This window comes from Orcinus orca, chromosome 4, assembly GCF_937001465.1.
Source record: "Orcinus orca chromosome 4, mOrcOrc1.1, whole genome shotgun sequence".
Classification (NCBI taxonomy): domain Eukaryota; kingdom Metazoa; phylum Chordata; class Mammalia; order Artiodactyla; family Delphinidae; genus Orcinus; species Orcinus orca.
In genome coordinates this window covers 38780881-38803454 of record NC_064562.1, presented here as the reverse complement: position 1 = coordinate 38803454, position 22574 = coordinate 38780881, and the positions used below count along the sequence as shown (strand labels likewise).

General features: G+C 35.5%; 1 protein-coding gene across 14 annotated transcripts in view; it reads right to left on the bottom strand.

Annotated features, from left to right (window-relative positions):
• The window catches only part of MAPK10 (mitogen-activated protein kinase 10), a 637325-nt gene that overhangs the window by 172312 nt on the left and 442439 nt on the right, over positions 1 to 22574 (bottom strand). For 2 of the 14 annotated variants that reach the window (XM_049709107.1, XM_049709100.1), the window contains exon 3: positions 11832 to 11912. The exons of 10 other annotated variants lie outside the window; for them this stretch is intronic. In XM_049709107.1, coding sequence (XP_049565064.1) covers positions 11832 to 11900 — 69 coding nt within the window. In that variant the 5' untranslated portion in view covers positions 11901 to 11912. Of the gene's footprint in view, positions 1 to 11831; positions 11913 to 22574 lie in introns of those variants that run through there. 2 more of the 14 variants (XM_049709099.1, XM_004285423.4) reach the window with 2 other exon arrangements.

Here is a 22574-nt window from a genome sequence, read left to right as displayed (position 1 = left end):
GATTAAACAATTTTAAAACCACTATTGACACAAGACTTCTGTTTCTGGCAATATGAATGATTAGATATCTTGAAAACCACTTTCAGTGCAAAACTTCTAGAAAGGTTAGGTGAAATAGACAAAATGCCTTTTAAAATGAATAGCTGAGCTGCCCAAAAAAAGGCAAGAAAAATTCTGAAAGGCTGAAAACAATGTGAAAGGATCCATGCAGAGAAATAAATGAGCTGAAACTGTCACTCGTCCTCAGACCATCTGCTGATGTCTGAAGATCAGAAATTTAGCTTTTAAAGGGCAGCATGCAGAGTAGAGGAACCAAAGCTTGGAAGCTATCTATGGTGGGAAGTTACAACAGAGACACCTGCATAAAGTTTACTATAGAAAGTTTCAAACAAAATTCTGGAGCAAGCAAAACAATCCCAGAAGGAAGGTCTAAATTGCAAGAAAAAATATTTTACATTGGAACCTGTGTAGATTTTTTAAATACAAGGAAGAATGAAAGGACTAGACTATGTGAGACATTTCTGAAGAAGAATAAGGTGGGTATTTGTGGAGGTTGGGGAGGGAGTTGCTCTACCAGAGATCAGGATTTATTATAAAGTTGTAGTAAGTAAGGTACGCAGGGTGGATACAGAGGTAGACTACTGATTAATAGAACAGAGAGCCCAGAAACAGACACATACATATATGGAAACTGATTATGCTAAATTATGTTAATATAGACATTTAAACCTGACTATATTAAAGATATCTGGGGAAAGGAGAGACTATGCATTAAACCAAGCTGAGACAATTGGTCATAAATATTGGGGCAAGGGGAGGGAGGAATTGTCCTTGTTAGAGACAATTCTCTATCGGCTTCTCATATTTCTGCATGTCTTACAGGCAGAGGCATTGGCTGCCTTTATTCCAGACTATCTTCTCAAGCATGGTTATAGAGCAAACATATCTCCTTCTGGAGCATAAGGCAGGTTTGATTGCTCTCCAGTATAATATAGGTAAGGTGGCCCTCTGGGGCAAAGGTCAGGCATGCTAACCATCCACCATAAGAGATTTGGGTTCCCTAAGCTTGGGGTTCCTCTTCAATAGCACCACTCACTGTATGTGCAGTAGTCACCTGACCTTCTTTGAGTTGTTCTGTGGGAAATGAGCCTGAGAAACTGGCATGAATTCTGACACTCTAGCTCCTGTTATTAACGTGAGTAGTAAAGAACTTTGATCTGACCCAGGAATCGCTTATCTTCCGCCAGCATTCATGAAACTGTGGCAAGCTACCTTGTTAGCTTGCAAGTAGGGTAACAGCTAAAACTCTTCAAAGTTCTTGACAACCCCTACCTCATATTGCATACAAAACACAATTCCAGACATATTAAAATTTTCAGGAAAGGCCAAACTTTAAATAATATAGAAGGAAATGTAGTTGAATGTCTGAGGAATACATCATAAATAATATGTAAATATGCTAAGTTAAAAAGGAAACTACTGATAAAATAGACTATTTAAAATGAATCATTTCTGTTTATGAAAAAATGTGATAAAGAAGTAGTCCATAAATTTAGAAAAAATATTTGAAACACATATAACCAGAGGAAGATTTATCCAGAATCTATAAATAGCTCCTAAAATATAAGAGGAAAAAGATAAAGAACCCAACAGAAGAATGGGCAAACAATATGGAATACATTTTATTAAAAAAAGAAATATAAAAAGGCTCATAAATATATGTGTAATTTAAAGCCACATTGAGATACTGTTTTGTACCTATCATATTAATAAAAGCTGAAAAGTATGATAATATTCAGTTTTTGCAAAGTGGTTGATCAGATGGGAATATTTATACACTGCTGATAATTTTGACAGTTGGAACAACCAAATTTAGGGGGAAAATAGCATTATACAGTAAACTTCTGCATAGCCTAACACCCACCAATTCTACTTCTACACATATTTCCAGAGAAACTCTTGTGTTTTACTACCAAGATATATATAAAAGGCAGTTCATTAGAATACTTTTGTAATAGTAAAATAAATAATAAAAATTAATACTAGAAAAAGATAATCACAGAAAGACCAATGAATAAATAAACTATGGTACATTCATTTAGTGGAATACCATATGGTAATGAAATGGTTGTATAAAGAAACAAATATCAACGTGCCAAATATAAACATGGTAAATGAATGATAAGAAGTCATGGGTAAATTTACTTACGAAAGTTACAAAATATACACAACTAAACAATATATTATTTAAGAATGTCTTTTTACTATGATAAAACTATAAAGAAAAGCAAAAGAATAAAAAATGCAAAATTCAAGAGATTGGCTATCTCCTAGGGAGGGGAAGAACACCCCTAGATAGGGGCATGCAGGGGTTTTCAATGGTATTCGTTATGACTACTTTGAGCTGAGTAGTGATGTCATGCAACATTATTTCACTATTATTCTTTAAACCCTACAGGTATAAAATATAGGCTATTTGATATGTCTGTGATATTTTATAATAGAAAAAGGTTCATGTGACACAAGGAACAAGGTCCTTCATTCTCTTGCTAGGCATTGTTATCTCTTCATGGATGTCTGGAACAAAAACGCTTGTAAAGCCACTAATAGGAAATGATCTTAAGAAATGCTGAGCAGTGTAAAGCAGAACAATAGAAAGAACTCTGTGCTTGATGATACCATTAAACTACCGAATTAATAAATTCTGGATTTTTCTAATTCTAGACTTTTTGTTATATGAGAAACTAAATCTGCTACAGGAAAAAAATGTTACTAAAATACAGTCATAAAATAAATAAAAAGTAAAACAAAACAACAAAAGAAAAAATTTACTCCTCAAATTTCAATCTGTGAGATTGTTTTATTGCATTTCCATGAGATTCATGCATAATTTTTGCCAGATAGTTACCTCCACTTCTTATTTTTAATTTTTTAAAAATTTAGTTTGCCCAGGTATAATTTACACACAGCAAAATGAACAGTTCTAAAGTGTGCAGATTGATGAGTTTTGACAAATGCATATATCCATGTAACTCACATTGTGATAAAGGTAAAGTCTGAAAATTCCCGTACCCTTTTCTTGACAATAGTCCCCACCCCCCATGCAACAATGTTCTAACTTCTTTCTCTATATAGATTAGTTTTTCTTGTCCTAGAACTTATATAAATGAAATAATACAGTATATACTCTTTTTCATTGGGCTTCTTTTAGAATTCATCCATGTTGGCAAAAGTATCAGTAGTTGTTCTTTTTTTCTGCTGAGTAAAATGTATCAGTTTATCTATTCTCTATTCTGCTTTTAGATATTTTATGTGTTTCTATTTTTTGGATATCAATAATGCTGCACGAACATTTATATACATGTATTTTTGCACAAATATGTTTTCATTTCTTTTGGGAAAAATACCTAAAGAAGGATTGTTGGATCATGGGATAGGAATATATTTAACTTATTAAAAATTGTCAGACACATTGTCTACCCCCTGTAGCAATGCATAAAAATTCGGTTGCTTCACATCCTTGTCAACATTTTGGTGTTGTTATCAGTTTTCTAAATTTTAATCATTCTAGTGAGTGTTTAGTAGTATTTCATTATGGTTTTATTTTTTATTTCCCTGATGACTAATAGTGTTGAGAATGTTTCTCATGAGTTTATTGGCCATTTATTTATCTTACTCGGTAGAGTGACTTTTCAAGTATAATACTTTGCCCATTTGGTGGGACTGTGGGTGGCGGAAGTGAGTTGTTTGTCTTTTTATACAAATTGCAGAAATTCTCTATTTCAGATTAAAGTTTACTGTCAGTTACATGTATTATGAATATTTTCTTTCAGTCTGTAGCTTGCATACTCAGCTTATTGATGCTTTCTTTTAGTGAGTAATATTTAATTTTTATGAAATTTATTTTATGATTTATTTTTCTTTTATTATTAGTGCTTTCTTCATTTTCTCAAGGGATCTTTCCCAATCCAAGTTCATGAGGATATTCTTCCACATTTTCTTCATGAAGCTTTACATTGTTGATTTTACTTTTAGGTCTATGATACCTCTCCAATTAACTTTAATTCGTGGTTGATGTATATGCTGAGGTTCACTTTTATTCCTTAATGATACGCAGTTGTTCAAGCATTCTTAGTGAAAAGACTTTCCTTTCCATATTGAGTTGCCTTGCTGCCTTGGTTAAAAAATCAGTTGATTGTACCAATGCAAGTCTATTTCAGGATTCTATTCTATTCCATTTATCTGTTGTCTGTCTTCACCCTAATACCATCCTGTCTTGATAAGCGTAGCTTTATAATAGTCTTAAAATTAGGTAAGTCCCCAAATTTTTCTTCTCTTTTATTTTTGGGACTATTCTAGGCCTCTGCATTTCCACATTAATTTTAAAATCAGCCTAACATTTCAAAATTTTAAAAAAGCGTTCTAGAATTTTGATTGGGATTGCATCAGAACTATAGCTCACCTGGGAAAGAATAGATATCTTAATATTGGGTGTTTTATCCACAATCATAGTATATTTGTCCATTTACTTCAGTTCTCTTTAATTTATCACAGGAATCTTTTGTAGTTTACAGTATATAGATAGACCTTATATTTTTTTTAAGTTTATTCTTTAGCATTTATATTTTTTGATGCTATTGTAAATGGCATGTTTTCATTTCCATTTCCTAAATGCTTATTTCTAAAAATAAAGTTGATTTTTGTAAGTGATGTTGTATCTAGAACCCTATTAAATTCACTTAAATCTAGTAAATATTTTGTTGATGGTTTAGGATTTTCTTTATACACAGAAATGTCATCTGCAAGTGAAGACAGTTTTCGCTTTTTCCTTTCCGATCTGACTTTTCTTGCCTAATTGTCCTGCCTCCAGTACAATATTGAAGAGAAGTGATGACTTGTTGATAATCTCTGCCTTTTAACAGGTACACTGATCCATTTTCATCTAAAGTAATTATGGATGTTATTGAGTTTAAGTCTACCATCATACAATTAGTTTTGTATTTTATCCCTATATTCTTTTTTTTCTTCTGTTTTTAGGTTTATTGAAGTATAACTGACAAATAAATTGCTTAAGACATTTAAAGTATTCAGTATGGGGGCTTCCCTGGTGGCGCAGTGGTTGAGAGTCCGCCTGCCGATGCAGGGGACACGGGTTTGTGCCCCGGTCCGGGAAGATCCCACATGCCGCGGAGCAGCTGGGCCCGTGAGCCATGGCCGCGGAGCCTGCGCGTCCGGAGCCTGTGCTCCGCAACAGGAAAGGCCACAACAGTGAGAGGTCTCTGTACCGCAAAAAAAAAAAAATTAAAAAATAAAAAAAAATTAAAAAAAAATTTAAAAAAAGTTTAATATGATGACTTGTATGCATACGTTGTGAAAGAACTTCCCCCATCTAGTTAATTCACACATCCATCACCTCACATATTCCCTGCCCCCTTTATTGGTGAGACATTTAAGTCCTACTCTCTAGGAAGTTTTGATTATATAATACAGTGCTATGAACTATAGTCACCATGTTATACGTTAGATCCTCTTGTGGATATTACTCAACTTATAATGATAGTCTGTGCCCTATTACCAATGTCTCCCTACACTATTTCTCCTCCCCCACCAAGCCAGTGGCAATCACTTATCTACTCTCTGATTTCTATACATTGGCTATTGTGAATAATGCTGCAGTGAACATGGGAGTACAGATATCTCTCTGAGATAATGGTTTATTTTCTTTGGATATATATCCAGAAATGGGATTTCTGGATCATATGGTAGTTATATTTTCAATTTCTTTTTTTTTTAAACATCTTTATTAGAGTATAATTGCTTTACAATGGTGTGTCAGTTTCTGCTTTATAACAAAGTGAATCAGTTATACATACACATATGTCCCCATATCTCTTCCCTCTTGCATCTCCCTCCCTCCCACCATCCCTATCCCACCCCTCTAGGTGGTCACAAAGCACGAAGCTGATCTCCTTGTGCTATGCAGCTGCTTCCCACTAGCTATCTATTTTACGTTTGGTAGTGTATATATGTCCATGCCACTCTATCACTTTGTCCCAGCTTATCATTCCCCCTCCCCGTATCCTCAACTCCATTCTCTAGTAGGTCTGCATCTTTATTCCCATCTTGCCCCTAGGTTCTTCTGATCATTTTCTTTTTTCTTTCTTTTTTTATTTTTTAGATTCCATATATGTGTGTTAGCATACGGTATGTGTTTTTCTCTTTCTGACTTACTTCACTCTGTATGAGTCTCTAGGTCCACCCATCTCACTACAAAAAACTCAGTTTCATTCTTTTTATGGCTGAGTAATATTCCATTGTATATATGTGCCACATCTTCTTTATCCATTCATCTGTTGATGGACACTTAGGTTGCTTCCATGTCCTGGCTATTGTAAATAGAGCTGCAATGAACATTTTGGCACATGATTATTTTTAAATTATGGTTTTCTCAGGGTATATGCCCAGTAGTGGGATTGCTCGGTCATATGGTAGTTCTATTTTTAGATTTTTAAGGAATCTCCATACTGTTCTCCATAATGGCTGTATCAATTTACATTCCCACCAACAGTGCAAGAGGGTTCCATTTTTTCCACACCCTTTCCAGCATTTATTGTTTGTAGGTTTTTTGATGATGGCCATTCTGACTGGTGTGAGATGATATCTCATTGTAGTTTTGATTTGCATTTCTCTAATGATTAATGATGTTGAGCATTCTTTCATGTGTTTGTTGGCAATCTGTATATCTTCTTTGGAGAAATGTCTATTTAGGTCTTCTGCACATTTTTGGATTGGGTTGTTTGTTTTTTGATATTGAGCTGCATGAGTTGCTTGTATGTTTTGGAGATTAATGCTTTGTCAGTTGTTTCATTTACAAATATTTTCTCCCATTCTGAGGGTTGTCTTTTCGTCTTGTTTATGATTTCCTTTGTGGTGCAAAAGCTTTGAAGTTTCATTAGGTCCCATATGTTTATTTTTGTTTTTATTTCCATTTCTCTAGGAGGTGGGTCAAAAAGGATCTTGCAGTGATTTATGTCATAGAGTGTTCTGCCTGTGCTTTCCTCTAAGAGTTTGATGGTGTCTGGACTTACATTTAGGTCTTTAATCCATTTTGAGTTTATTTTTGTGTATGGTGTTAGGGAGTGTTCTAATTTCATTCTTTTACATGTACCTGTCCAGTTTTTCCAGCACCACTTATTGAAGAGGCTGTCTTTTCTCCACTGTATATTCTTGTCTCCTTTATTAAAGATAAGCTGACCATATATGCGTGGAGTTAACTCTGGGCTTTCTATCCTGTTCCATTGATCTATATTTCTGTTATTGTGCCAGTACCATACTGTCTTGATTACTGTAGCTTTGTAGTACAGTCTGAAGTCAGAGAGCCTGATTCCTCCAGCTCCATTTTTCTTTCTCAAGATTGCTATGGCTATTCGGGGTCTTTTGTGTTTCCATACAAATTGTGAAATTTTTTGTTCTAGTTCTGTGAGAAATGCCAGTGGTAGTTTGATAGGCATTGCATTGAATCTGTAGAATGCTTTGGGTAGTAGAGTCATTTTCACAATGTTGATTCTTCCAATCCAAGAACATGGTATATCTCTCCATCTATTTGTATCATCTTTAATTTCTTTCATCAGTGTCTTATAATTTTCTGCATACAAGTCTTTTGTCTCCTTAGGTAGATTTATACCTAGATATTTTATTCTTTTTATTGCAATGGTAAATGCGAGTATTTTCTTAATTTCACTTTCAGAGTTTTCATCATTAGTATATAGGATTGCAAGAGATTTCTGTGCATTAATTTTGTATCCTGATACCTTACCAGACTCATTGATTAGCTCTAGTAATTTTCTGGTAACATCTTTAGGATACTTTATGTATAGTATCATGTCATCTGCAAAGAGCGACAGCTTTACTTCTTCTTTTCCAAATTGGATTCCTTTTATTTCTTGTTCTTCTCTGATTGCTGTGGCTAAAACTTCCAAAACTATGTTGAATAAGAGTGGTGAGAGTGGGCAACCATGTCTTATTCCTGATCTTAGTGGAAATGCTTTCAGTTTTTCACCATTGAGGATGATGTTGGCTGTGGGTTTGTCACATATGGCCTTTATTATGTTGAGGAAAGTTCTCTCTATGCCTACTTTCTGGAGGGTTTTTGTAATAAATGGGTATTGAATTTTGTCAAAAGCTTTTTCTGCATCTATTGAGATGATCATATGGTTTTTCTCCTTCAATTTGTTAATATGGTGCATCATGTTGATTGATTTGCGTATATTGAAGAATCCTTGCATTCCTGGAATAAACCCCACTTGATCATGGTGTATGATCCTTTTAATGTGCTGTTGGATTCTGTTTGCTAGTATTTTGTTAAGGATTTTTGCATCTATGTTCATCAGTGATACTGACCTGCACTTTTCTTTCTTTGTGACATCTTTGTCTGGTTTTGGTATCAGAGTGATGGTGGCCTCGTAGAATGAGTTTGGGAGTGTCCCCCCCTCTGCTACATTTTGTAAGAGTTTGAGAAGGATAGGTGTTAGCTCTTCTCTAAATGTTTGATAGAATTCACCTGTGAAGCCCTCTGGTCCTGGGCTTTGGTTTGTTGGAAGATTTTTAATCACAGTTTCAATTTCAGTGCGTGTGATTGGTCTGTTCAGATTTTCTATTTCTTCTTGGTTCAGTCTCAGAAGGTTGTGCATTTCTAAGAATTTGTCCATTTCTTCCAGGTTGTCCATTTTATTGGCATATAGTTGCCAATATAGTTGCCAATCCACCAGGTCCACATCTGATGGTGTGTTTTGGGGTGTCTGTGGCCTTCATATGATTTTGGGCAACCTCTGTGCTAATTCATGGAGTTGTGTTCCTGTCTTGCTAGTTGTTTGGCATAGGGTGTTGTGCACTGTAGCTTGCTGGTCGTTGAGTTTAGCTGGGTCTTGGCATTGAGATGGAGATCTCTGGGAGATTTTCGCCGTTTGATATTACGTGGAGCTGGGAGGTCTCTTGTGGACCAATGTCCTGAACTTGGCTCTCCCATCTCAGTGGCATAGCCCTGATGCCTGGCTGGAGCACCAAGAGCCTGTCCTCCACACGGCTCAGAATAAAATGGAGAAAAGAAAGAAAGAAAGAAAGAAAGAAAGAAAGAAGAAGATAAAATAAAATAAAGTTATTAAAATAAAAAATAATTATTGGGGCTTCCCTGGTGGCGCAGTGGTTGAGAATCTGCCTGCCAATGCAGGGGACACGGGTTTGGGCCCTGGTCTGGGAGGATCCCACATGCCGCGGAGCAACTGGGCCCGTGAGTCACAACTACTGAGCCTTCGCATCTGGAGCCTGTGCTCCGCAACAGGAGGGGCCGCGACAGTGAGAGGCCTGTGCACCGCAATGAAGAGTGGCCCTCGCTTGCCACAACTAGAGAAAGCCCTCACACAGAAACGAAGACCCAATGCAGTCAAATAAATAAATAAAATAAATTTATATAAAAAAATTATTATTAAGAAAAAAAATTTTTAAGTAATAAAAAAACAAAACACAACAAAATGGACAGACAGAACCCTAGGACAAATGGTAAAATCAAAGCTATACAGACAAAATCATACAGAAGCTTACACATACACACTCAGAAAAAGAGAAAAAGGGGGAAAAAATGTATCATTGCTCGCAAAGTCCACCTCCTCAATTTGGTATGATTCGTTGTCTATTCAGGTATTCCACAGATGCAGGGATGCAGGTACCTCAAGTTGATTGTGGAAATTTAATCTGCTGCTCCTGGGGCTGCTGGGAGAAATTTCCCTTTCTCTTCTTCATTTGCACAGCTCCCAGGGTTCAGCTTTGGATTTGGACCCGCCTCTTTGTGTAGGTCGCCTGAGGATGTTTGTTCTTTGCTCAGACAGGATGGGGTTAAAGAAGCATTTAATTCGGGGGCTCTGGCTCACTCAGGCCGGGGGGAGGGAGGGGTATGGAGTTCGGGGCAAGCCTGCAGCGGCAGAGGCCAGCATGACGTTGCAGCAGCCTGAGGCATGCCATGCATTCTCCCAGGTAAGTTGTCCCTGGATCACGGGACCCTGGCAGTGGCGGGCTGCACAGCCTCCCAGGAGGGGAGGTGTGGAGAGTGACCTGTGCTTGCACACAGGCTTCTTGGTGGCTGCAGCAGCAGCCTTAGCATATCATGCCCGTCTCTGGGCTCCGTGCTGATAGCTATGGCTCACGCCCGTCTCTGGAGCTCCTTTAAGCGGCGCTCTTAATCCCGTCTCCTCCCACACCAGGAAACAAAGAGGCAAGAAAAAGCCTCTTCGGCAGCTCCAGACTTTTACCCGGACTCCCTCCCAGCTAGCCGTGGCGCACTAACCCTCTGCAGGCTGTGTTCATGCCGCCAGTCCTCTCCCTGCGATCCGATCCGACCGAAGCCTGAGCCTCAGCTCCCAGCGCCCATCTGTCCCGGCGGGTGAGCAGAAAAGCCTCTCGGGCTGGTGAGTGCTGGTCGGCACCAATCCTCTGTGCGGGAATCTCTCTGCTTTGCCCTCCACACCCCTGTTGCTGCAGTCTCCTCTGTGGCTCCGAAGCTTCCCCCTTCCTCCACCTGCAGTGTCTGCCCGTGAAGGGGCTTCTAGTGTGTGGAAACCTTTCCTCCTTCACAGCTCCCTCCCACTGGTGCAGGTCCCATCCCTATTTTGTCTCTGTTTTTTCTTTTTTCTTTTGCCCTACCCAGGTACGTTGGGAGTTTCTTGCCTTTTGTGAGGTCTGAGGTCTTCTGCCAGCGTTCAGTAGGTGTTCTGTAGGAGTTGTTCCACGTGTAGATGTATTTCTGATGTATTTGTGGGGAGGAAGGTGATCTCCGCGTCTTACTCTTCCGCCACCTTGAAGCTCCTCTATCCCTATATTCTTTATTCCATTTTTCTTCCTCCTGAGCTTTCTTTGGAAGAACTGTGTATCTTTTTTTTCCTATTTTATTTTATGCAATAAATTGTTATATTTCTTTTTCTTTTTTTAATGGTTGTTCTAGAGTTTGCAATATGCATTTATTTTTAGTAAACTAGGTTCAAATAATATTATCCTACTTCACACATATAGTTTAAGCAACTTACAATAGTATGCTTCAATTTTCCTTTGAGCTATTGTTGTCATATATTTTAATTATACATATTTTATAAACTCTACAACACGTTGCCATGATTTTTTCTTTGCATAAGCCATTCTATTTTAAGAAATTTAAGAATTTACAAAGAAAATTATTTTATATTTAATCATATATTTTATGTGTACAGTCCTTTCATACATTTAAGTTTATTCTTAAGCATTTATGTTTTCATGTTATTATAAACGGCATTTTTATTTTATTTCCATTTTCCAAATTCTCATTTCCAGCATTTAAAATACGTGGTTCCATTGCTTTTTCACTATGTTGTAGCACGTGTTAAATGGAGAAATGTTCTCCCAGCCACTCTTCAGACTTTCCTTAGTCTTCTCACAGCATTTTGTTCATATTTTTATTATGAGTATCTTATAATATTGTAACTGTTTGTTCATATGTCTCTTCCATACTACATTATGGAATGTAGTATGGGGAAACTGATTTCTTGGGGAAAGTGATTATGTTTTATTGATGTTCACAACCCCAGGGCCCAGTGCTATTCTTAGTGTAGAGCTAATGTTGAGTAAATGTTTATTGAATAAAAAGTAAATCAAAGGAAAAAAGCTTCTTTCCTTCTCTACCACAAATCTAACTATTTTCATTATCTTTTCATATTGAGACCTATGAATTTTCAATAAATTTGATGAGAACAAATTAGGAATGAGACGTTTGCAGTAATGAAAGTATGAAAGAGTCCAGCAAAGATACCTACAAAAATGTTACCATGCAGGGCAGTTTTCGTTCTGTACTGCTGAACTGGGCATGTGGGAAATAATAACATCCAGCCCCCCACCTGAAATGAAAAATGTATTTTAATTTTTAATGAATGAATAATCTTGCTATGAAAAGCAAGCATCTTGACCTTTCCTGGTTTGCATTATAAAGATTCCAAATGTAGCTCTATGACTAAGTTACTATGTCAAGGCAGAATCTTCTTGTTCCTCAAAGGGACACTAAAGGAAAGAGAATGTTCAGTATCATAATCCTAGTGAATTACAGAAAACTAGTTTGGTAATTATATTTCCTAGTAGCCTGGCAGAGAACATTTGGCACCATTGCATAGGAATAACACAAATGGCCAGGGCACTATCGTGATATTAGTCTAAGGTGAAATTAGTGACAACATTTTGGTACAATATGGGACCTATAAGTAGCTTGAAAAAGGAGGGGATGATAATTTGGGGAGTTTAGTGCTTTCAGTTACTGGTTGGTCTTTTGGGAAAACCCTCATATGTTCATTTCCTGCTATGTACTCTACTGAGTTTCTCCTCATTACATGCCGATAGGAGTTAATGGCTACTCTGAGCAAAGCAGTAGGCCATGTTGTAAAAATGAGATACACTTGAGAATTCATTAGGTTGAACTGGTGCACAGCAGTTGCTATAAAAGAATGTAACTATGATGTGTTTTAATAGCTTAGATCAATACTTAAATTCTTTTGCATGTGAGACGTGCCAACTAAACCACAGGAGGTTTGAGAATCTTCACAGATGAAAAAATCAAATTGTTCTGGGCAGCTCCAGGCTCCCACAGTTTGTCACTGAAATGCAGTATACACACGAGCAAACCAAATGAACTACTGATTCCAAAAAACAGTCTAAGGTCCAGCAGTTTTCAAGTTGATTTCATATACCACAAACTCATTGTCTATAAATAATTTTTGTATTTAACACATATCAGATTTAGTATAAATGACTCTCTTAATAGCCTGCAAGCACATATACAATATTAAAATACAAAGTCACTGTTAATTACAAAAAACACTGTCTCTTCGATGCCCAAAATGGTTCTCCTAACCATGTGCAAAAAAAAAAAGTAATTATATCTAAAAACTAGTAATTATCTTTTCAAGTGCTGATATAGAAAATGAAATTAAATTTAATTTTCTATTAACAACTGTGCATATGCTCACTTTAAAATATTATTAAATCTGGGCTTCCCTAGTGGCGCAGTGGTTGAGAGTCCGCCTGCCGATTCAGGGGACGTGGGTTCGTGCCCCGGTCCAGGAAGATCCCACATGCCATGGAGCGGCTGGGCCCGTGCACCATGGCTGCTGAGCCTGTGCATTCGGAGCCTGTGCTCCGCAATGGGAGAGACCACAGCAGTGAGAGGCCTGCGTACCGCAAAAAAAAAAAAAAAAAAAAAAAAAAAAAAAAAAATATATATATATATATATATAAAATTAAATCTTAATAATAATGGACTACCATTTAGAGCAGGGCTCAGTAAGCTGTAGCCCACGCACCAAATTCAACTCATTACCTTCTTATAAATAAAGTTTTATTGGAACACAGCCATCTATTAGTTTACATATTATCTATGGCTGCTTTCACACTATAATGGCAGAGTTGAGTAGTTGAGAGAGGGACTGTATGGCGTGCAAAGTCTAAAATATTTACTATCTCACCATTTACAGAAAAAGGTTGCCTCTGATTTAGCACACTCTACCCACAAATATCTAGGAGTACATCATTAGCTTCAGGAGATATGCTATCTCTTTCTAAGGAGTCTGTGCTTGTCTACCTCTAAAAGCTAAGTATCTCTTAAAATATTGTTTATGTAACAAGATGATTCCTTCCACAGAAATCCTTTGATAAGCTTATTTAGCAGGAGTAAAGCAATAGAGACCAGAATGTAAGAGATGGGGGAATGAGGCAAATGCATAAGAAAAAGTGTGGAGTATTAAGAGATAGGACATATAAAAGATGTAGAAATGGTGAAATTCACCAATATAAGAATTATCGCATACAAACATTTTTAAGCTTTCTTAATTTTGAACATATAGCATTGCTTCTGGTCCTGGAAGAGTTAGCTAATGGAAACTCATATCACAAAACTCTACATGCACTGGGTAAACTATAACAAAAATTAACACAGCTGAATTTATATTATAAAAGGAAAATTGCCAGTGGTGTTCTGAAGTTGGCTCCTATAACCAGCTTACAAAACCTGAGTGTGCACATCACTTCCCACCTCCATGCTTGATGACACCACTTCAGTAGTTTAAAATTGGCTGTGCTGGGGATATGCTACAAACCCAAGCACTTTTTCTCAGAGAACTAATAATTAAACATTTACTAGCACACCACTGGAAGTTACCAGGTACAAGAAATGAAGGAAAAAAAAAACACTGGAAAATGAATCACATATTTTCCATAAATATCACAAGGAAAGCAAACACCACAAGTAAGCATTGTCAGATACTATAAAAGAAGTATTACCACCACAAGAACTTTAGACATGACGAAAAACAATTGGAAAGACCATACGTAGGAATGAATAAAATAATTAAAGAATAAATGCCATAAGAAATAAGCTATCACTATGATTAGAGGAAAAATGGATAGATTTGAAAATGAATTAAATAGAAGTTGTGGAAAAAGTAGCTTTTAAATTAAAAGCCTAATAGGTTAAACAGGTTAAATAGAAACAGTTGAGCTAATGAACTGGAAGGGAATTCACAGGAATTTATGATAGAATAATAAAGAGATGGAAAATATGAAAGATTGAGAGACATATACAATACATTAACAAGGTCCAAAATAAATATAATTGGAGTTCCAGAAGAAACAAAGCAAATAAATAGAAAGGGTAAGGAGCAATATCTGAAGTAATAATGACCGTTAATTCTCCTAAAAAGCTGAAAAACATAATGAAGTCCTTAGCAGGATAGATAAGAATAAATCCATGCCTAGAAATATTACAAGTAACTGTAGAAGAGCCAAACAGTGATAAAATCTTAAAAACAACTAGAGATAGGAGTCACAATCCTCAGAAAAGAGCAATTGGACTGAAGGAAGACTGATGGGCATACAATAAAGTATTAAGGTAGAAAAAACGGTGCTTTAGAAATAAGTCAATTTAAAACACAGTATAGAACCAATATAATGAGAACAATGAAAAATACAAACAAAAAAAGGTCAGTTTATCACCAACATATAATGGGAAGTAAAGTGCTCTAATTTTGATAAGAAAAATTCTAATTTTCATGACAAAAACATAGTATGATTGGCAACCAGTTGAAAGAGAACTAATTAACATTAGAGGTCACCTTCCTCCTTCACCAAAGAGAGACACAGACACCAAGCAAGGTAGTCAGTACAACAAAATAGTCCCAATACAAAATGGCTATCAAAGTATTTTTTTAAAGGGTTTTATCTTAAGAGCAAAGAAATAAAAAATAAGACAGTATTTTACTCATCAAATTGTGGAAGTTTTTTGATAATTAATATATCCAATGCAGAGAAACAGACCTACCTGTTCTCCTCCTCCCAGACATCCATTTCTCTCAATACTTCATTCATGTTTACACAATGTAAAATAAGCACTAAATAAATATTTATTGAATGAATCCATAGATGTTGCAAATAAATATCCATTCAGTATTGGGGGAAGCTTGACAACAATGTATTCAATGGCTTAAAAATGCATTTAAGACAAATAATTCCATATCTAAGAACTTATGCTAAGGATATATAATCAAGTATCTGTACAAAGATTAATCTATAAAAATGTTCACCACAGCATTATTTATAGTAAAATAATTGGAAAACTAAATGCTCCATAAAAATGGATTAATAAAATAATTATCATAAAAGCATATAACAATTCCATTTAAGCATTTGTAAATTATAAGATGGATAAACATTCACAATATACTGTAAAGTGGAAAAACTTTTAAAATACCACAATATGTCCCCAATCTTTTAAAAACTGAATAGATATGAATATAGTTTTACAGAGATAGAACTGTGCCCATATTTATCACTTTGTGCTTTTACATATCTTCTAGGTTTTACAATGAAGACTATATCTTTTAATAAGGAAAAATGTTATTACAGCATATGGTAAAATAACAGATGTAAAGCTTTTGAACTGAAAGAAAACATAGCAAGCATCTAAGCAACTTCATTTCACAGATGAGAAACTTGAGGCCTAATGGTAAATAGTTAGGAAATATTCCAAATTCACATATCTCATCAGCGAGGCAATAGGACTATAATCCAAATGTCCCGAATGTCCCAAATGCTATGTGGTAAACACAGATTAGATTTCTCAAAATCTTGGCCAGCAAACGTTAAATATATTATCAGTGGCCTCCCAGGAACTGATTTTTTTTCTCTTCTAATTTCTCCTAAAATTCATGTATATGGGGCCTGCACCTAGACACACGTGTTTTACTTATTTTTCTAAAATAGCCTGTATACAATTACATTAACATAGAGAAACAGGATTTTTTAATCATCCTTATAGTTTATAAAACAAATAAAATATTTCTTGAATTGGTTCTAGTGGATTTAACAGACACCACCAGTTCAAATCTCATTATCTATCGCAAAAGGTATTTTGCCCAGGTGAGCGATCTAAACCACTATTTTTTTGCCTGGTTATATCTTTTTCTTCAACATTTGTCATGACATTTTTCCATCTAAATATCAAGAGGTATAAAACTCAGCTCCTCAGTTACTGCAGGAAACCCTATGTATCTCCCACCACCACAGCCATCATTCTATACACAGAACACTCAGAACCTAACATCTGCGTGCTCCACACCTGCGAGCATTTCTAGGTTTGTGTGTGTACACATGTGAATTACACATGGTCTTTTTTTCTAAATAGTTATCTAAGGGAAAGTATGTTATTTTTTCCCTTAGTGATTCCACATTAATAATATTTGTAAAGCATGGAGTATATAGTGCCTTTTATATAGTAAGTGCTGTGTGTTTTCATGTATACAATTTGATAGATAAGTCATTAACATTTCACATCACAGAAAATAAAAACATTCAGACCACAAGTGCCAAAGAGTAAAAATAGAAATAGTGTTTATATTGATTTTTACTCAGAATTACTTATGTATAACCATTTTTATATTAACTTCATTTTAAAAAGAAAATTCAAATTCCCATCACATGAAGTCAGTGAAAACTGTATGTATATATCCAGTATCCATTCTGCGTCAGGTGCTATAGAGGGGACTCCAAGTACAAAAGTGAACAATTCAAAGATAAAAGGTCAAAATTAGTGCCTTTAAGGAATTCCATTTTAATTTTAAGTAAATTAAAATACTGTACATATATATGGGTTTATTTTTAAATCCTCAAAATTTTCTATTACAGTAACTTTTTAATTTTTCTAAGGATGGACTTTAAAAATATGCTTATTTTAACACAAATAGGCATAATAATATGCCTATAGCCAGAAAAAGCAATAAACCTTTGGGCAATTAATTTAAAAGGCAAAATGAAATATTAATTCCACTGAACAAGTAGCATTATTGCCTTAATTATGCATCCCCAGAATAACTAGGCCAATAGGGGCTATTAATTAGGTGAAATGTCAACTTGAATGCTGGAGAGGTGTTGAACTTACAACAAACAAATCCATCCCTTAAGTGATGTGGAAAAATCTAACAATATAATGAGAAGAATAAATTCAGAGGTCACTTTATCTTCCAGTCACTTAGCAACTGAATTGGAGTGAAGAGGGCAAGAGGGAAATGATTTGTAAAAATAATTAACCATAAACTCTGAAGTAGAGATAAGTACAAAGGAGGACAGAAATGGAAGCAGTTTTTCCAAGGCTTCTAAGCCAACTCTTCTTGTAGGAACATATTTATCACCATCCAAAGGCCCAGATACAAGTTTTACCACCCTTTCTTTTTATCCATGCAACTCTGTCCCTTCCACTTTCATCTTCCTGCTGCAGTATTTCATAAGAACACATGCAAAACCAGAGCCATTCTCATTGTCTTCTTCACAGCTTCTTTGCAAGACAGATTTCTCTGACTAGCCCCTTACTGCATGCATAATTAGCACACATCCTATCTTGCACAGCCAAATCTTTTTAAATTCTAATGTAAAGCACAAACTTAAGGAATCAAAAATGTAAACAGGTACTCATTTCATTTAGCGATGTTAAGGTTTCTTTGTATAATCAACACTTCATAGAGTGAGGAAAGAAAAGGAGGAAATTTGCGATACTGCCAACACAAACTCATATCACAATCCAATGCTTCCAGCAGAATAAACCATAAATTCACATAAGGTCAAATGTTCCCTCAATTTATTCTTTAGCCTAGTTGCAGTGGATATTTCAAAAGAATATTTCTTATAAGAATATGTCTATTATTTTAGGAAATATAGAAATATACAGTATTATTATTTTGTGGTTATTAAAAAGATTGCAGCAAGTTTAACCAAGATTACCTTGGTTAGCAACCTTAACCTTTTAGAGGAAGGTCTTTTCTTTAATAATAACTAAATTAGTAGACAATCTGAAGGTTTTTTTCTTTAGATAATTATTTTATAGAAAAAATCCTTTATATTCTTCAAGTAGAATATTAATACTCCTGCATTCAAACTGTATTAATTACCTGCTAGTGTAAACCAAAGCAAATTAAAGATTATGAAATGAAGTAAAGAGAAGGGAACAAACATCTATTGAAAGTTATCTGTAGACAAGGCTCTTTGTTAAGTGCTTTTTATAATAAATTAATTGCTTTAATATTTTTTCAGAAATATATATATATGAATAACAATATATCACCTAATCCTACAACATAAAACTGCACACACTTTTGCAAAGCTTATGTTTAGAAATTGTATCCACATCCAATCTGAGTAAATTATGATATACTAAGTGGCATTAAAAAAACTGTTTTCAAACGTGTGCTACATAAATGTCAACAAAATTACTTAAAAAATGTCTAATCAAATCAAAAGACATTTTAATATGACTCATGACAAAATAAAATTTTATGCCATATAAATTTAGTTTGGTTTAATTTCATCTATGATATTTCATGATTAGTTGAAATGTCACAACAACAAAAAATAAAGTTCAAAAAAAGCCATTAGAAAGCTGACCTGTATTTAGCCATCACTTATAAGAGCTACTCATGCCAAATGCTTCATTCACCATTAAAAAAAAAAAAAAAAAAAAAAGAACATGAACAAAAAACCAAGGTCGACAATATAAGGTCATTATAGGAGTAATATGATTTCAAAAGAATATAAGAATCATGAATCATATCCACTCTTTTTTTTTTGCGGTATGCAGGCCTCTCACTGTTGTGGCCTCTCCCGTTACAGAGCACAGGCTTCGGATGCGCAGGCTCAGCGGCCATGGCTCACGGGCCCAGCCGCTCCACAGCATGTGGGATCTTCCCGGATCGGGGCACGAACCCGTGTCCCCTGCATTGGCAGGCGGACTCTCAACCACTGCGCCACCAGGGAAGCCCATGTCCACTCTCTTTTAGAAAATAATAACAAAGCTTTTACATTTTGATAAGTGGACTTAGTGGAGGTAGGAAAGAAGAAGCAGTGATGTCATGAGTCTTCCTTAACTTCCATTCAGTATTAATATATGAAAAGTGACAGAGGAATATTTTCTTTTCTTCCCTTACATACATCAATCATATAATTAACTAGCTGGTAGTTAGAAGAAAATGTATGTGTATATATTGAACTCCATCTGTGTTTAGAGGTAGAAAAGCAAGTTCAAAAATGTACAACTATTTCTTAATAATAAACAATATTTTTTGTTTCTTCTAGTAACATTTTCAGTACAAAGGAGTATCGTATTATACTGTATTTGTTATGGCCTTTCTATCTGGCATTTTAATGTTTGGATCAGGGCAAACATCTCTCTTTTTGTTTACGTTACCTAATTTATTTCTGTCTCAATCTCTAGGCTCTCTATAACCTTTAAATATGTTCAGTAGATTCAGTTGTGTCTTAATTGTCTCACAACATAAGGGACTTTTAAAGGAACAACTTGAGTATGCCTGAGGATTAGCTCTTTTATTTTTTGTATCACTTTCCTCTCCAATGAACATGTTCGGGGAAGTTCTCCCTTTCCCTGTTTTAAAAACAGACTTTGGCTAGCTCAGCTGCAATAGAGATCACTGAGAAAAAGGGGATTAGGAAATGCCAACTGGCTGCAAGAGTCAGGGTTCAAACTCCAAGGAAAAGTCTAGAACATTGATGACAGTCCATTCTTACATGTGGATAATGAGACACTATTGTTTCTCACAAAGGATTTGCATTTATTTCAGATAAATTTAAAGAATTTGTAGATAGTCACTTTATCTGAACTATCCCATGAGCCAAGACAGGGTAGAAAAAATTAGTAGAGGAATTTAGCCAAATTGACTTGCCAAGTTTCTTACCACATAATATACCAGTCCAAATCCAACTATGAGTCTGTCCTTGTAAATAACTCAATGGGACATACTTCAAGGCTTGCCTTAACCACACCCATACAGAAAAATTGGGTATTACAAGTAAAAGCCTGATACTCTGTTCACTTATGCTTATCTACAAACTTTAGCATAAGATTTACACTTTTCAGAACTGGGATTCTAAACTAATATGCCTCCCTAATATTACCCGTTAGGATCAGGGGTCTTAATAACCAAAATAGCCAGTGAAGCTGACGTAGTGTCACCCTGTTAATCAGTTACAAAGAATTTCCTTCAAAAGTGACCTGACAAGACATACAGAGTGAAGTAAGTCAGAAAGAGAAAAACAAATACCGTATGCTAACACATATATATGGAATCTAAAAAAAAAAAATGGTTATGAAGAACCTAGAGACAGGACAGGAATAAAGATGCAGACATCCCCGTGGACACGGGGAGGGGGAAGGGTAAGCTAGGACGAAGTGAGAGAGTGGCACGGACTTACATACACTACCAAATGTAAAATAGATAGCTAGTGGGAAGCAGCCACATAGCACAAGGAGATCAGCTTGGTGCTTTGTGACCACCTAGAGAGGTGGGATAGGGAGGGTGGGAGGGAGGGAGATGCAAGAGGGAGGAGATATGGGGATGTATGTATATGTATAGCTGATTCACTTTGCTATACAGCAGAAAGTAACACACCATTGTAAAGCAATTATACTCCAATAAAGATGTTAAAAAACAAACAAACAAAAATCCCATGCTTTAATCAAGGAAAGTATCTGCCTTTGCCTGTTGCCTAAGCAAACACTAAGGCTTCATAATGTGGTACAGCTCACATTTGTAGCTTTGGCAGACCAGTAAGAAAAACCCTTCACTTTGTGAGGAATCCCAAAATAGGTGGGAATCAGGGTCCAGCCTTTTCCTACTGAAATGGAAAGAGGAAAAATATTTCTTTTCCCTGCCTCCTTTAGTACAGAATGTGGTCAATGACCTAAGCACAGTCAGAAGTGACTACCCAAAATTTCTTCATCTTGAGGAAGTAATTCAAAGCTGTAGGTCAGATGGAGAATATTGCTTAGCAGCATTGGATAACGGGAGTGGGCAGTGGTAGCAGGTGTCCAGAAACACCAGAGTCCAGAATCATTTCTTTCTTTGGGTTTTTGCCTATGCTCATCACCCTTGGTCCTCCAGTCATCCAGAAGATTTATGAACCACCTAGTGACCTTTTACTAAATTCCTTTCTGCCTAACCTAACAAGAGCAAGAAAGAGAGATCTTTGCAGAGGAGAGATTTTACAGAACAAAAACTACATGGTGCCCAGGAAAGGTGCAATTAGATGCAATACAAAGGCTTTCTTCAGTCAATGGTTAAAGATTATCACTAACTTCCTCCTTAATGGGGAGGAACTGGAGATTACTTATGGAACACATTACTTCCATATTCAATTGTGTTGATCTCATTAGGAAAATTAGTTTGATGCTCTTGACAAATTTTGTCATCATTTTCATAACATCCTCAGTTAAAGAAGACTTCTAGATTTTTTTTCACATATAGATATCTGGATTGGATAATTAAAATCAATAATTTGTTGTCCAGATGAATAAAACTAGAGAAGTACAAGAGAAGATATTCTTTACTTGCCCTGAGAAAATTTTAATTCAATATAAAGTAGATAGTCCTGGTACTCAGGACTGTTAGACTAAGCTACAAATACATGGAAATATTCAGCTGCAAAGAGAATAAAACTGCCCTAGAAATGCATTTCATCACAGACCCAAGAGTTAAAGACAATATTAGCCTGACTTGGCAAAGCAAATCTAATATATTCACAGCCTTTTTATCTTAAAGCACATTTAATCCCTTTCAATTTTGCTTTTTATATATATTTGTTAAAATCTGGATGTCAATGAAATAGTTCTGTAAAATAAAAATATTTCCAATTAAGTTTCAAATAACCTCTACTAGTATAAATATTATCTCAATTTTGAAATACTTCAAAAATCAAATGGATTAAGTATTCTCAAATGTGGGAAAAATACAATTCTTTAAGTAAACCAATTATATAAATAGATTTTACATCATTGACTGATCATAAGATAGTTTTCGTTAACAGAATGGTTTAATTGATATTATGTAGTATTTGATTGTAGATCCAGGCAATTATTTATAAACAAGCAGTATATATACACGAGTATTTGTAGATCTGTATAATTGCATATTACTAAACTACAGATGTTGGTCCTTAGGTCCATAGCCCTTACTGTCTAA